Source organism: Protopterus annectens, chromosome 8.part0 (genome assembly GCF_019279795.1).
Source record: "Protopterus annectens isolate FY-2018-M chromosome 8.part0, PAN1.0, whole genome shotgun sequence".
Classification (NCBI taxonomy): domain Eukaryota; kingdom Metazoa; phylum Chordata; order Ceratodontiformes; family Protopteridae; genus Protopterus; species Protopterus annectens.
This window is the reverse complement of record NC_056741.1, coordinates 1,265,437,987-1,265,452,567: the sequence shown is the minus strand read 5'-3', so window position 1 is coordinate 1,265,452,567 and position 14,581 is coordinate 1,265,437,987. Positions and strand designations below refer to the sequence as shown.

The 14,581-nt window shown below is 37.5% G+C and overlaps 1 protein-coding gene across 1 annotated transcript in view; it reads left to right on the top strand.

Moving 5' to 3' along the window:
- The window catches only part of MEGF8 (multiple EGF like domains 8), a 1,779,602-nt gene that overhangs the window by 1,373,697 nt on the left and 391,324 nt on the right, over positions 1-14,581 (top strand). Inside the window, exon 33 of the mRNA XM_044079419.1 lies at positions 6,498-6,712. Coding sequence (XP_043935354.1) covers positions 6,498-6,712 — 215 coding nt within the window. The remainder of the gene's footprint in view (positions 1-6,497; positions 6,713-14,581) is intronic.

Genomic DNA, 14,581 nt, shown 5'->3' with positions numbered 1-14,581 from the left:
TGGACCCTCACGAGTGGAAACTGGAGCCACAAGTCTTCAGCATGATAGCAGAGAAATGGGGGAGTCTGGACATAGATCTATTTGCCTCTCCCCAAAATTATCAACTGGACAGATTCTGCACAAGGACTTGTCACAGGCAAGCATGGAAAGTGGGTGCCCTATCTTTCAGTTGGAAAAACCTATCAGTCTACGCCTTTCCTCCTCTGACTCTTCTTCCCAAGGTCTTACTAAAGGTCAGACAGGAAAAACCAAAAGTGATCCTAATTGCCCTGGACTGGCCTCGCCTGCACTGGAACCCAATTCTAAGGAATATGTCTCAACTCCCTCCTTGGTACTTGGCTCAAATACCTCATCTACTGTCTCAGCAGAGCAATCAAATTCTGCACAATCAGCTCCAAACTTTGATCCTGGCAGCATGGCTGATCATGTAATTATTCGAACAACACCTCTCAGTAAATCTGTGATGGATGTCATTTTGGAAGCCAGAAGGCCTAGTACTAGAAAATCTTATGCTCATAAATGGAAGAGATTCTGTGCTTGGTACCAAGCACAAGGAAACAGACACAGCAAAGCCAAATATTCCTCAGATTTTACAATACTTGACTGAGATGCTTGACAAGGACCTATCTTTCTCATCAGTAAAAATCCATGCCTCTGCCGTCTCGGCTCATTACAATACAGAGCCTCCCATCTTTTCTCACCATCTGCTAAAACAGTATCTTAGATGGGCCAAAAATTTAAGGCCTCCCAGAAGATCACCAATTCCTGCATGGGACCTCAGTTTTGTGTTGGAAAAGCTCACCCTGCCTCCATTTAAACCAGCAGCTACTGCGGATATAAAGTTTTTATCTTGGAAAACAACTTTCCTGCTAGCAATCACTTCAGCAAGAAGGGTTTCAGAACTACAGGCCCTCATGGCTGTGGAGCCTTTTATTACATTTTATCCGGACAGAGTGTCCCTCAGGACTAATCCTTTCTTTATGCCTAAGGTGGTATCCACTGTGCCTCTTAACCAAACTATTCACCTGCCAACATTTTACCCAAATCCGCAGAACAAGGGGTAGCGGATTCTGCATTCCTTGGACATACACAGACAACTAAGATTTTACTTAAACAGTACTAAATCTCTAAGAAAGTCTGAGCAGCTACTGGTAGCATTTGCTGCAGGATCAGAGGGAAAGGCTATTTCAAAGTGGATAAGCCACTGCATTCATTTTTGCTACTTGCATCATGGTAAACCGGTGCCCAAGGGAATCAGGTCACATTACACCAGTGCTACATCTACCTCAGCAGCTTTTCTCAGAGGGGTGCCAACCAAAGACATTCTAGAAGCTGCTACTTGGAGCTCTGTTCATACTTCTACAAAGCATTATCATTTGCCAATCTTTTGTAAGTCCAGGGCAGGCTTTGCCACTGCAGTTCTGCAGGGCCTTATAGCCGCTCCTAATGCTATTTAGTTCCAGCCTCCCATCCATAGCTTTGGGATTCTACCCAAATGTAATGACAGCAACAGTGAAACACGAAGAACATAGTACAGTTGTGTACACTTACTATAAATGTAGATGTTCAAGTGTATTCACTGTTGCAGTCCAGGTTACCCACCCGCCATCCCCCTTTTTTTCTAGAGCTTCTCTTTCCTTCACTATATTCTACAGCCTTTGTGGTGTATTTGCTTTTAGATGAAGGTAAAGCTTATGTTGTTACAATTGTATTTATATATATATATATATATATATATATATATATATATATATATATATATATATTTTTTTTTTTTAATCTTGGGCAAGAAAAACTGAAGAAAATGGCGCCGGCTGCATGTTTTATACCCCTGACTTCATGGAAGAGGAGACAGCAAACCGACGCAGGACCCAAGACTTTGATATTCAGGCTGACTGAGGGCAACCTGCCAGCAGATTACCCAAATGTAATGACTGCAACAGTGAATACATTTGAACATCTACATTTATGGTAAGTGTACACAACTGTACTTTTTTTATTGCTCTTGTATGTTCACTTATTCTGTCCCTTAATCGTTGGGACGGGACGTTTTGCTTATATAAAACCCGGGACAAGAGAGACGCATAGCAACATATACAACTTTTCTAGTGTTGCAATTGCATCTCCCCTGACACCGGACTGATGTTTCATAACCACTGATGGTAACAACAGATTTGCAAAACTTGCAACTTCCACATTTATTCATATATGATTTATACACGTTTTTACTCATTTGTCCCTCCAAAATGTTTTTTTTTATATTTCTTCCCCTGCTGTAAACTACTTGGGGTCCTTTCCCTACCAAAATGTCACGTCAGGTTCAAAAAATAGACCCCAACTTGTTTTCAAAATTTCAACAATGTCTGAAACATGATCCCCATGTTCCAAAACCATAATATAGGTTTGAACACATTCCTTATTCCCCTTGAGAAAACCCTCACCCAAAGTTAAAATTGGGGCAAAACTTGTTCTCTTGGCTATAACTTCTTTCTTTATTTTAATCAACAATTTTAGGGGGTACCCCCTATCCAAAAATAACCCAATCAATTTGTACATTTCCTTGATAAACTCATCGCCGCTGGTCAGCCTAGAAACCCTAACCATTTGTCCCTTAACTATACCACGTTTTTGAAACTGCAGGTGATTACTACTAAAATGTAACATCGTATTGGAATAGGAGGCTTTCCTAAAAATAGTATATAATTTCACTCTCAGACATCATGAAATTGTTTTGTAATACCAAGACCATAAGGTCTACAATTACTTCCACCAACCTAGAGTCAAAGTTGGTTAGGTTCACTATACTGTTTTTAAACTTTTCTAACCCTGTAACATGTTGGATAACAGAAAAATTAACAACGTCAATGGTCAAAAAACTAAATCTAAAATTTTCAACATTCATAAATTGAGACATTCTTTTGAGGCAATGCCAAGAATCCCTCACAATATGTTCCATGTCCTCAGTCAGTCTCCCTACCTTGTGGTCTATCCAGGCTGCCAGCGGTTCTGTTTTAGATCCCCTGGCAGCAACTATTGGTCTAAAAGGGGGTTTGGAGGTAGATTTATTCTTCTTTGGTATACCAAAAGATATTTGGTATTACTGGTTTAGAAACCATGAGGAAATCTTTGTCTTTTACCTAAATTGACCCCTGGAGGTACTTCCTGATCTAAAACAATATTGATCCATGCGTAAGCCCTATTGACTTCATGCTTGGCTGCTCTCTCATAGGTCGATTCGTCATTTATATTTGTACCATTTTACTGACATAGTCAATTTGTCTCATTATCACCCCCCACCCACCCACCTTTGTCAGGGGTCATGATTCTTAAATTTTTGTCTCCTGCCAACCCATATAACAATTTACTCTCTTCCTTAGTTAAATTGTAATCAAGTGTCTTGTTTACTTTGACCATTTTTCTTATTTCCTTCAAAATTTCTCAAATAAAACAATGTCGTGGTTAGATGGGGAATAAACATACTCTTACGGTTGAGTACATTTTCAGATTGATTTAATGTTCTATCATGAAAGTACAATTTAAGATTTAAGTGTATGGCATAAAGTTTCAAATTTAAAAGTGCCCCTGCAACGTCAAAATGTTTGTTCGGCACAAACGACATTCCTTTTTTTCAAAAGACTGAAATGTTGGTCAGTCAAAAACTACCTCGGTGTAATTGTAAATTGTGAATCCATCTTTTTCTATCAAATCACATTCCAACATCCCATCATTGTCAACCACGTTGAATTCAGGCATATTAAAAACCCATTACACAATTCTAGTTCCATTTCCTGTTATGATTGTTTTTCCAATTCCTTGTTTGATATTGTTTCCCCCCTTGATACCAACCTTGGGTTCTGTTCTGTTGGTTAAACCCTGCCTGATTCTTCAGGTGTTCTGACCTTCTGAGTGTTTCTTTGTGTAAAAAAAACTCTGACCTTTGCTGGTCACCCCCCGTTGGAATCACCTACAGAACTATCCTTCTATTAATTCTTCTCTTAGACATATTATCACCTAATCCCCTACTGTTCATGTCAGCCTTAGACTGACCGACAGGATAAGCCACATTATTTTTGTAATCGTTAGTGTCACGAATCAACTTCCGTTGTTTTACCATTATATTCTTTTTAACAAACTTGTACACATCTGTCAGTACTTTACTGTAATTCACTTTAAATGGTACAAACATTGCATCATTTACAATAGATTGGTTAAGTTCAACAATTTGTTGTTGTAAATCTTTGATTTTTACCTCATTGTTCTTAATTATGTCCAGCATTTCCATACCAGTCCGGTCAAAAAGAGCAACTAATTTCCGATAAGCTGATGTTCCACTGACGATACCCATGGGTAACTTCTAAATACGAAGTCCTTTTGGTATTTGCTTCAAGTCGATGGATTTGCGTAAAAACATATTGTCCATTTGCAGGGATCTGTATTTAGTACATAATTTCTCAAAGGATGCTACCTGCAGCTTGGCTGGACCACAAAGTAGGGAAACTGACTGAGGATGTGAAACATATTGTGAGGGATTCTTGGCATTGTCTCAAAAGAATGTCTCAATTTATGAATGTTGAAAATTTTAGATTTATTTTTTTGACCATTGACATTGTTAATTTGTTTTCTGTTATCCCACATGTTAGAGGGTTAGAAATGTTTAAAAACAGTATAGTTAACCTAACCAACTTTGATTCTAGGTTGGTGGAAGTCATTGTGGACCTTATGGACTTGGTATTACAAAACAATTCCATGATGTTTGAGGGTGAAATTTATCATCAAGTAGCAGGGGTGGTGATGGGAGCGATATGTGCTCCCATCTTTGCCAACTTGGTATTGTTAGACTGGGAGAAGGAATTTATATTTAATTCCAAATATTTCAATCAAATACTATCCTGCAACAGATTCCTGGATGATATACTTATATTGTGGAAAGGGGATGAAGGTGAAGCAGTTGATTTTGTTCGATATTTAAATGAGACAACTGAATTTTTGAAGTTCACCTGTGAATGGAAAAAAGATGATATTCATTATTAGGATGTCAAATTGTCCCAGGAAAATGGAGTACTGGAAAGTACTATTTTTAGGAAAGCCTCCTATTCCAATACGTTGTTACATTTTAGTAGTAATCACCCGTAGTTTCAAAAACGTGGTATAGTTAAGGGACAGATGGTTAGGGATCCTAGGCTGACCAGCGCCGATGATGAGTTTAACGAGATGTACAAATTGATTTTGGATAGGGGGTACCCCCTAAAATTGTTGATTAAAATAAAGCAAAAAGTTACAGCCAAGAGAAGAACAAGTTTTGCCCCAATTTTAACTTTCGGTGAGAGTTTTCTGAAGGGGGAATAAGAAAAGTGGTCAAACCTATGTTATGGTTTTGGAACTTGGGGATCATGTTTCAGACATTGTTGAAATTTTGAAAACAATTTGGGGTCTATTTTTTGAACCTGATGTGACATTTTTGTTAGGGAAAGGACCCAAAGTAGTTTACAGCAGGGGAAGAAATATAAAAAACATTTTGGAGGGATTAATGAGTAAAAATTGTATAAATCATACATGAATAAATGTGGAAGTTGCAAGTTTTGCAAATTTGTGACTAACAAACCGTATGTTACCATCAGTGGTTATGAAACATCAGTCCAGTGTCCGGGGAGATGCAATTGTAACACTGGAAAAGTTGTATATGTTGCTATGTGTCTCTCTTGCCCCAGGTTTTATTTTGGCAAAACGTCCCGACAATTAAGGGACAGAATAAGTGAACATACAAGGGCAATAAAAAACAAAGATATACACAATGCCCTCTACTTGCATTCCAGCAGGTGTTCAAATTTCAACAAGTTTGTGTTTTTCATTATAGATAGAATTTTAGAAAATGAGTGGGGGGTGATTTTGATGTAGCATTGAAGGCCAAGAAATCTTTGTGGCAATTGCGGGTAAGTTTACCGGGTTTGAACAATTTTATTTCCATCAAACCATTTTTAAAGATTAGACACAATATGATTTCGTAAAAATTGGGGGGTTACATTCAAATATATATATTCAAATATATATATTAATATACAAATTAATTGTATACACATTTTACTTACACACAACTTCTTTGAACAACAATTTTACATACTCAACAGCATGTTTATTTATTTGTGATTTATGAGAGCGGATGAATTAACATTACAATATATTTATTTCCCAAATTGACAAGCTGGGTTTTTAAACAAATGAATGTGTGTTTTAATGATATGTTAAATGTTTGTTTGTGATTCGCTGAGGTTGTGTTTTGTCATATTATTTAAATGAGAGTGTATCACCATTTGAACAACTCTGAGGTAGACTATATTTGTTGATTAGCTAAAGGGCTTAGTTCTGTTGTCTGAGCAATAAACTGACTGTTTATTGGTTTCGGTATTGTGTTTTTAGATTTTTTTTACATTTTATTTGTTGTTGTTTGTTTTGGTTTTTATTTTTTTTTTTGCTACACAATTTTTCTTTTCTTTTCACAGGAGAGACTAGACGTATTCTCAGTGTGCAGCCAACATATGACTGGACCTGCTTCAGCCACACACTTCTGAATGTTTCTCCAATGCCAGTGGAGTCCTCTCCACCTTTACCCTGCCCTTCTCCTTGCCAGAACTACAGCACCTGCAGTGACTGCCTGAGTTCTAAAGGAGCTGATGGAGGCTGGCAGCAATGTGTGTGGAGCATGGGCCTACAACAGGTGAGACTTAGGTGGATGGTTTCTCCTATGTGTTTATCCAGGATGGAGGCAGCTCCAAAAACTGTGGCATGCTCAAGAAAACCTGATTTTCTTTTGTTTTCTTTCTTTCTTATTTTTTAAGTTGGTTTTCCTATTTTAATCACTAGAGACACTTTACTTAAAAGTGTTTATTATTAAATTGTTATTGCTGCTTTTTTTTCCTTTCATGAAATCCTAAAGCAGTGTTTGTAACATCCTCTTGTAGAACTGATAGCACAAAGATAAGTGGACTCTTGCGTGAGCAGTGATGGTATGTTTTCCTGTGCTGTGTATTTTTCAGAGCATTTTAAATATTACAGGTGATTTACTCTAGATGAGCTATCTAGAACTCTGAGTAATAAGCACAGTAGTGGACTTAATGATGACACTGCTTAGAATTCTGATCTCATGCTGCTGTCATCAACATTGTTGTTGGTATTTTGTACCTTTGATTGGGTACTTGGTGCCTAAAAGCATGCTTGCTTATGGGTTGTAGGTGTTTTTAGCTTTTCTAGTGAGCATCTCCTTCCAAAGTGAATATTGAATATCACTCTTTTCCTTTAAACTTTTTTTTTTTTTGCAGAGGGCAGGCTCCCCCACACCCCCAAACTTATATAAACCAAATCCAAGATTGCCATACCTTGGAGATAGGGTTGCCACCTTTTCAAATGCCCAAAGTGGGACATTTTTTGTACAAACATGATATTTTGCAGGGCAAAACATACCCACAGCTAGTGCAAAGGCCAGAACTTTACATGTTCTTCATGTTTCACTGTTGCAGTCATTACATTTGGGTAATCTACTAGCAGGTTGCCCTCAGTTGGCCTGATTAACAAAGTCTTGGGTCCTGCATTGGTTGCTGTCCCTTTTTCCATGACGTCAGGTCGTCAGGGTTATAAAACATGCAGCCGACGCCATTGCATTAGTCTTTCTTGCTGCGTGGTGCTCGAAGCAGAAGCATTTTGCAAGTGCCGGTCAGCCGACTCCTGAAATTTTCATTTTCGAGTTTCAGATCCAAAGTCTTCAACTAAAAAGCTAAGTACCCCATTGGGGAAACTTTTTCTTGCTCCTTCCGATGTCAGTAAAAGTTAATAATTGCATTACTTGTGGGAAGCAAATACCTCATAAGGATTTCCATTTGTACTGTATTCCTTGCCTAGGCCCTGACCACGACATACCTTGCTGTCGGTTCTGTGCTTTATTCAATGTACTATTAAACGTTGGTACATTTTTGCTTCTAAATATTTTGGCTCATGCTTTAAGTATCCAGAAATGTCAGTTAGCAATCCGACTACCGGAATGCCTAAAAAACGCAAAGAAAAAGACAGAGACAGGCCGTTGAGGTCCAAAACTGCCGACGCCGCTTCTCCTAAGCTAGTCGCCAGTTCGCCACTACTCAGTGAGGTGCTTTTGCAGCCCTTGATACCTGCTAATTCGGACTTGCAGGCCTCTACTGAGACCCATTCGGAGTCCGGTATGCCGCGAGATGCTTCAATTATGGAACTCACGGATGTCTCTACCTTAGATGGGTCCGGAGCCGCTGTGCAGGCACCGGCTTCTGAGGGTGTTTTCAGGCCTACAGATTTGTATATTAGACCAATGCCATCTTCAAAACTAAGGCCAAAATCTCGACCCATGTCTAAATAACCAATGCCTAGGCCACATGTGCAGGCCCCCATGCCTAAGAAACAAATGATCAAAATGGCTGAAGATTTAATTACTCTGATCAGGGGTAGCCAACCTCCCACCCTTCTAATAGGGCCTAGGCAAGATATTGACTATGAATTCTCTGAACAGCATTCTGTTTCTTCTGATTCTTCTAATGAACAGGAATTGTCTATACCTACTTATGAGGACTCTGATGCAGAAGATTCCATTCCTTCTGCTTCAACCCAAGGTTTTTTCTTTTGGGGAAACTTTACATACCTTAAGGGAACATTTCCACTGGGAAAGTCAGGATTTTTCCGAATCTAAAAAGAGACTTGCTGATTTTCTTTTTCTTCCTCGGCATAGGTCTTTGGCTAAACCTCCTGTTCTAGACATTGTTGATGATGTTTTTTCAGAATCTAGTATGGCTCCTGATTCTCTGCCTCCGGCTCCTTGTAAGCCAGACAGATACTACAGAGTTCCTGACTCTCACAAATTCCTTTTCAAAAATCCTGTTACGGATCGTGAAACCATTTCTCAGGGTCCCAAGGGCATTATGGCTTCTACTGCTAAAAATCCTACCCCTTATGATAGAGATTCCAGGGCGCTGGATAGATGGGGTAAGAAGGTTTACACTTCTGCAACCTTGGTAATCAGGGCTTTAAACTGTCAATTACATATGCTAAAATATCAACCGCATAGCATGGGACTGCTAAACAGAAAATGATGTTATTTTCTGACTGTGTGGAAAATAAAGATTTACAGTATCTTTTGTATTCAGCTGAACAAGTTGGAAAGCATACTTTGCAGTGTGGTTTTGATTCTTTGGAGGCCTCTTGCAGGGCTGCTGTAACTGCGTCTGTGCTAAGAAGCCATGCTTGGCTCAAAGAGCAAACTCTGCCTGATCATGTTAAAGCAAAATTGTTGGATGCTCCTTTACAACAGGACCGTCTCTTTGGTAATAAGGCTGAAGAAGTTCTAAATAAGATGGAAGATAAAGCTAAATCTATGCAAACTGTGAAAGATTTCTTACAAGTGCAACCTCCAAGATTTAGTAGACACTGGTCTACTAAGAACTGGTCCTTTCCAGTTCAAGAGCCACTCAAGTCAAACCCAGTCATTTCAAAGGCATCAGGTTTCAGTCCCAAGGGGCTTTCAGAACAAAACAATGGGGTGCCTCCTCTTCCAAATCTGGAAGCAACAAGACACCTCCCTATGGTAAGCAGTCTCAGTGACTTCCCTTTACACTTACCAAGCACTTACCTTTTAGCCGCCCCTTTGGGGGGAAAACTGGCTCTTCATGCAAGAAACTGGCAACTTATAACCCAGGACAAATGTGTTTTAATTATAGTATCCCAGGGATACAGATTTCATTTCCACAGGTTGCCAATTCCAAACGGATGGCCAGACCTGCCCCCAAATCAGTGGGCAGAGGCCCAGAAACAAGTACTTTCCCTCATGAACATGGGGGGTATTCAACCAGTAATACTCCAGAAGTACTATATACCATAAACATCCACAGCACACGATAGTCACAAACAAGAAACTTTTAATGAAGCTTTCAGGTTTACACCCTTCATCAGCATACAAAATCACAACACATTAACACATTTAAATAGAGGACCATTATAATCACATGATCAAGCCAGCCATTCAAAGGACCACTATAATTAAATATGCAAATTCAATTTAAAAACATCTAATAAAATTAATTTTCATGCAGTTACTTGTTAAAAGCATAATACATAAGTATAAAAAAGTACAAAAAACTGTTACATATATATATATATATATATATATATATATATATATAGACAAATAATTACATCTACACATTTAGAAATACTATACACTTAATACTATAAATTTTCTCTCTGCCTCTTGGTCAAAACTGGTTTTAAACTGACTGTCCCATTAAGGCCTGGAAACTTATCAGCCTGTAGTCGCACTATCCACTCATACTCTTTTAGCAACAAAAGATTATCAATATCACCCCCTCTAATGCCCAACTGCAGAATAGATATACACCTAAACTTAAATTCATGTGTCTGAAAATCATGCAGATGCCTGTATAGCCCATTTGTATCAAGCTTTCTTTTTATTTCAGATCTATGTTCTATTATCCTATCCTTCAGCTTCCTAGCTGTTTTCCTACGAAATGCACTACATAGGGTGCAGGTAGCAAGGTAAACTAATCTAGTAGAATTACAGTCTGCTCCACAAAAAAAGTCAAACCGTTCACCTGTTGTAGGATGCTGAAAGCTACTATTAGTGTCGTATATGTCAGGGCAACAGACACAATTATAACATTTAGATGTATTCATCTTCGTCAGTACAGGTGATATTTCACTTTGAAAGTCTTTGTAACATAGCATCTGTTTAAGTGTCCGACCATTTCTGAACGCATACTTTGGTGTCGGACCTAACAGATCTTTCAAATCTGGTTGGGCCATTAATATAATCCAGTTTTTTCAATAATCTTACAGACATCATATGTATTGGCATTATAGGTAGTAATGAATCTTAAGACACTACTATCTTTTGTCCTATTCATTTCAACATGCACTGTCTGTTCTCCTTCCTGGTATGTCTGCTCTGTTTGTAATGTGGTTAAAGAGACAAAAACTGGTTTGTATAAACTACTTCTACCTTGTACAACCTGTTTATAGGTCATATTAACATCTCTTAATAGATATCCATTATTAATAAATTCTTCCATCATTTTCTTAACCTCATACTCAAAGACATCATTCTCACTAGTTAACCTGCTTACCCTTACTAGCTGTGACTTTAGTATACTTTTATAGACATGTCCCGGATGCATACTAGCTGTATTCAAATATCTAGCTGCATGCACATCTTTTCTATGTATCATCGTCTGTAACTCATCACATTTCCTATACAACTTAACATCTAAGAATACAACATTATCCTTAGAAAAATTCATTTTAAACTTGAGAAAATTAACGTAGAATTCAAATACAGCAAAAAACTTTCCAATTCACTTATTGTACCTGTCCATACAAAAAAGCAATCATCAACAAATCTACAATAACAGTCCAGTAGATGTTTAAATTGATTCCTTTCATTCAATATGTACTGCTTTTCCCACATATATAGGACCAAGTTCGCAAACATGTTCGCTACTGATGTACCCATAGCTACTCCTGTTAGTTGTTGATCTGGTGCATTATCAAATATAAAGATATTTTTAGTTAAAACTAAATCTAACAGGAGACAAATATTTTCTATTTCACGTATTTGTTGGGTTGATTGCATTATTAACAAGCTTCTTATTGCTTCTATTCCATAATCAATTGGAATCACAGTAAACAGAGATTCAATATCTAATGTGACCAATACATATTCAGTTTTAACTCTCATTCTATACCAAGAATCAAGCTTTTCTAGGAAATATGTTGTATCCTTAAGTATCGTCTCACAACCTGGTACATACCTAGCAAGAACATTCTGCAAGTATCTAGAGATGGGTTCAGTCACCCATCCTTTGCCCGACACAATAGGTCTTAAAGGGGGGTCATCTATGGATTTATGAATTTTGGGTATTCCATAGATCTGCGGGATCTTTGGGCAGGTAACAGTAAAATAAGTCAGTAAATCAATGGTTATATCTTGGTTCAATTGCATGTCATATAATGTTAAGTTAATCTGAATATGTATTGGTCACATTAGATATTGAATCTCTGTTTACTGTGATTCCAATTGATTATGGAATAGAAGCAATAAGAAGCTTGTTAATAATGCAATCAACCCAACAAATACGTGAAATAGAAAATATTTGTCTCCTGTTAGATTTAGTTTTAACTAAAAATATCTTTATATTTGATAATGCACCATATCAACAACTAACAGGAGTAGCTATGGGGTACATCAGTAGCGAACACATTTGCGAACTTGGTCCTATATATGTGAGAAAAGCAGTATATATTGAATGAAAGGAATCAATTTTAACATCTACTGGACTGTTATTGTAGATTTGTTGATGATTGCTTTTTTGTTTGGACAGGTACAATAAGTGAATTTTGCTGTATTTGAATTCTACGACGAATTTTCTCAAGTTTAAAATGAATTTTTCTAAGGATAATGTTGTATTCTTAAATGTTAAGTTGTATAGGAAATGTGATGAGTTACAGACGATGATGCATACAAAAGATGTGCATGCAGCTAGATATTTGAATACAGCTAGTATGCATCTGGGACATGTCTATAAAAGTATACTAAAGTCACAGCTAGTAAGGGTAAGCAGGTTAACTAGTGAGAATGATGTCTTTGAGTATGAGGTTAAGAAAATGATGGAAGAATTTATTAATAATGGATATCTATTAAGGGATGTTAATATGACCTATAAACAAGTTGTACAAGGTAGAAGTAGTTTATACAAACCAGTTTTTGTCTCTCTAACCACATTACAAACAGAGCAGACATACCAGCAAGGAGAACAGACAGTGCATGTTGAAATGAATAGGACAAAAGATAGTAGTGTCTTAAGATTCATTACTACCTATAATGCCAATACATATGATGTCTGTAAGATTATTGAAAAAAACTGGATTATATTAATGGCCCAATCAGATTTGAAAGATCTGTTGGGTCCGACACCAAAGTATGCATTCAGAAATGGTTGGACACTTAAACAGATGCTATGTTACAAAGACTTAGTGAAATATCACCTGTACGAACGAAGATGAATACATCTAAATGTTATAATTGTGTCTGTTGCCCTGACATATACGACACTAATAGTAGCTTTCAGCATCCTACAACAGGTGAACGGTTTGACTTTTTTTGTGGAGCAGACTGTAATTCTACTAGATTAGTTTACCTTGCTACCTGCACCCTATGTAGTGCATTTTACGTAGGGAAAACAGCTAGGAAGCTGAAGGATAGGATAATAGAACATAGATCTGAAATAAAAAGAAAGCTTGAGACAAATGGGCTATACAGGCATCTGCATGATTTTCAGACACATGCATTTAAGTTTAGGTGTATATCTATTCTGCAGTTGGGCATTAGAGGAGTGATATTGATAATCTTTTGTTGCTAAAAGAGTATGAGTGGATAGTGCGACTACAGGCTGATAAGTATCCAGGCCTTAATGGGACAGTCAGTTTAAAACCAGTTTTGACCAAGAGGCAGAGAGAAAATTTATAGTATTAAGTGTATAGTATTTCTAAATGTGTAGATGTAATTATTTGTCTATATATATATATATATATATATATATATATATATGTAACAGTTTTTTGTACTTTTTTATACTTATGTATTATGCTTTTAACAAGTAACTGCATGAAAATTAATTTTATTAGATGTTTTTAAATTGAATTTGCATATTTAATTATAGTGGTCCTTTGAATGGCTGGCTTGATCATGTGATTATAATGGTCCTCTATTTAAATGTGTTAATGTGTTGTGATTTTGTATGCTGATGAAGGGTGTAAACCTGAAAGCTTCATTAAAAGTTTCTTGTTTGTGACTATCGTGTGCTGTGGATGTTTAGGGTATTCAACCAGTACCAGAAGAGGAAAAGGGACAAGGTTTCTATTCAAGACTTTTCCTGGTACCCAGAAAAGACCAATCCTGGACTTATCTACTCTAAACACCTTTCTGGACATTCCAAAATTCAAGATGCTGACTCTTCACCAGTTACTTCCTATGCTAGGCAAAGATGCCTGGTTGGCAACTCTAGATTTTAAAGAGGCTTACCTGCATATCCCAATCAGGGAATCTTGCAGAAGATACCTCCACTTCAAAGCAGGCTACTTGCATTACCAGTTCTCTGCACTGCCCTTTGGCTTATCTACTGTGCCCAGGGTCTTTACAAAGTGCCTGCCTCCAGTAATCGTATTTTGCAGGCAAAAAATATTCAAATATATCCATACCTGGACGATTGTCTAATTCAGGCAGAAAACAAGGGCATTCTTCTAAAACATCTGGTGTTTGTAAAAAGGGTTCTAACTTGCCTAGGGTACACTATAAACGAAAATAAATCACAACTGGTACCCTCTAAAAAAAAATTACATTCCTTGGTTCAAGCTTGAGTACAACTGCCCAGATAGCTTTCCTTACGCCAGAGAAGCAAATTAATTTGGTGACCTACTTCAAACAGGTGGCCACAAAAACCCTGCTTTCTGCAAGGCAAATACTGCAAACCTTTGGGTTCATGGCCTCCTACATTCTTCT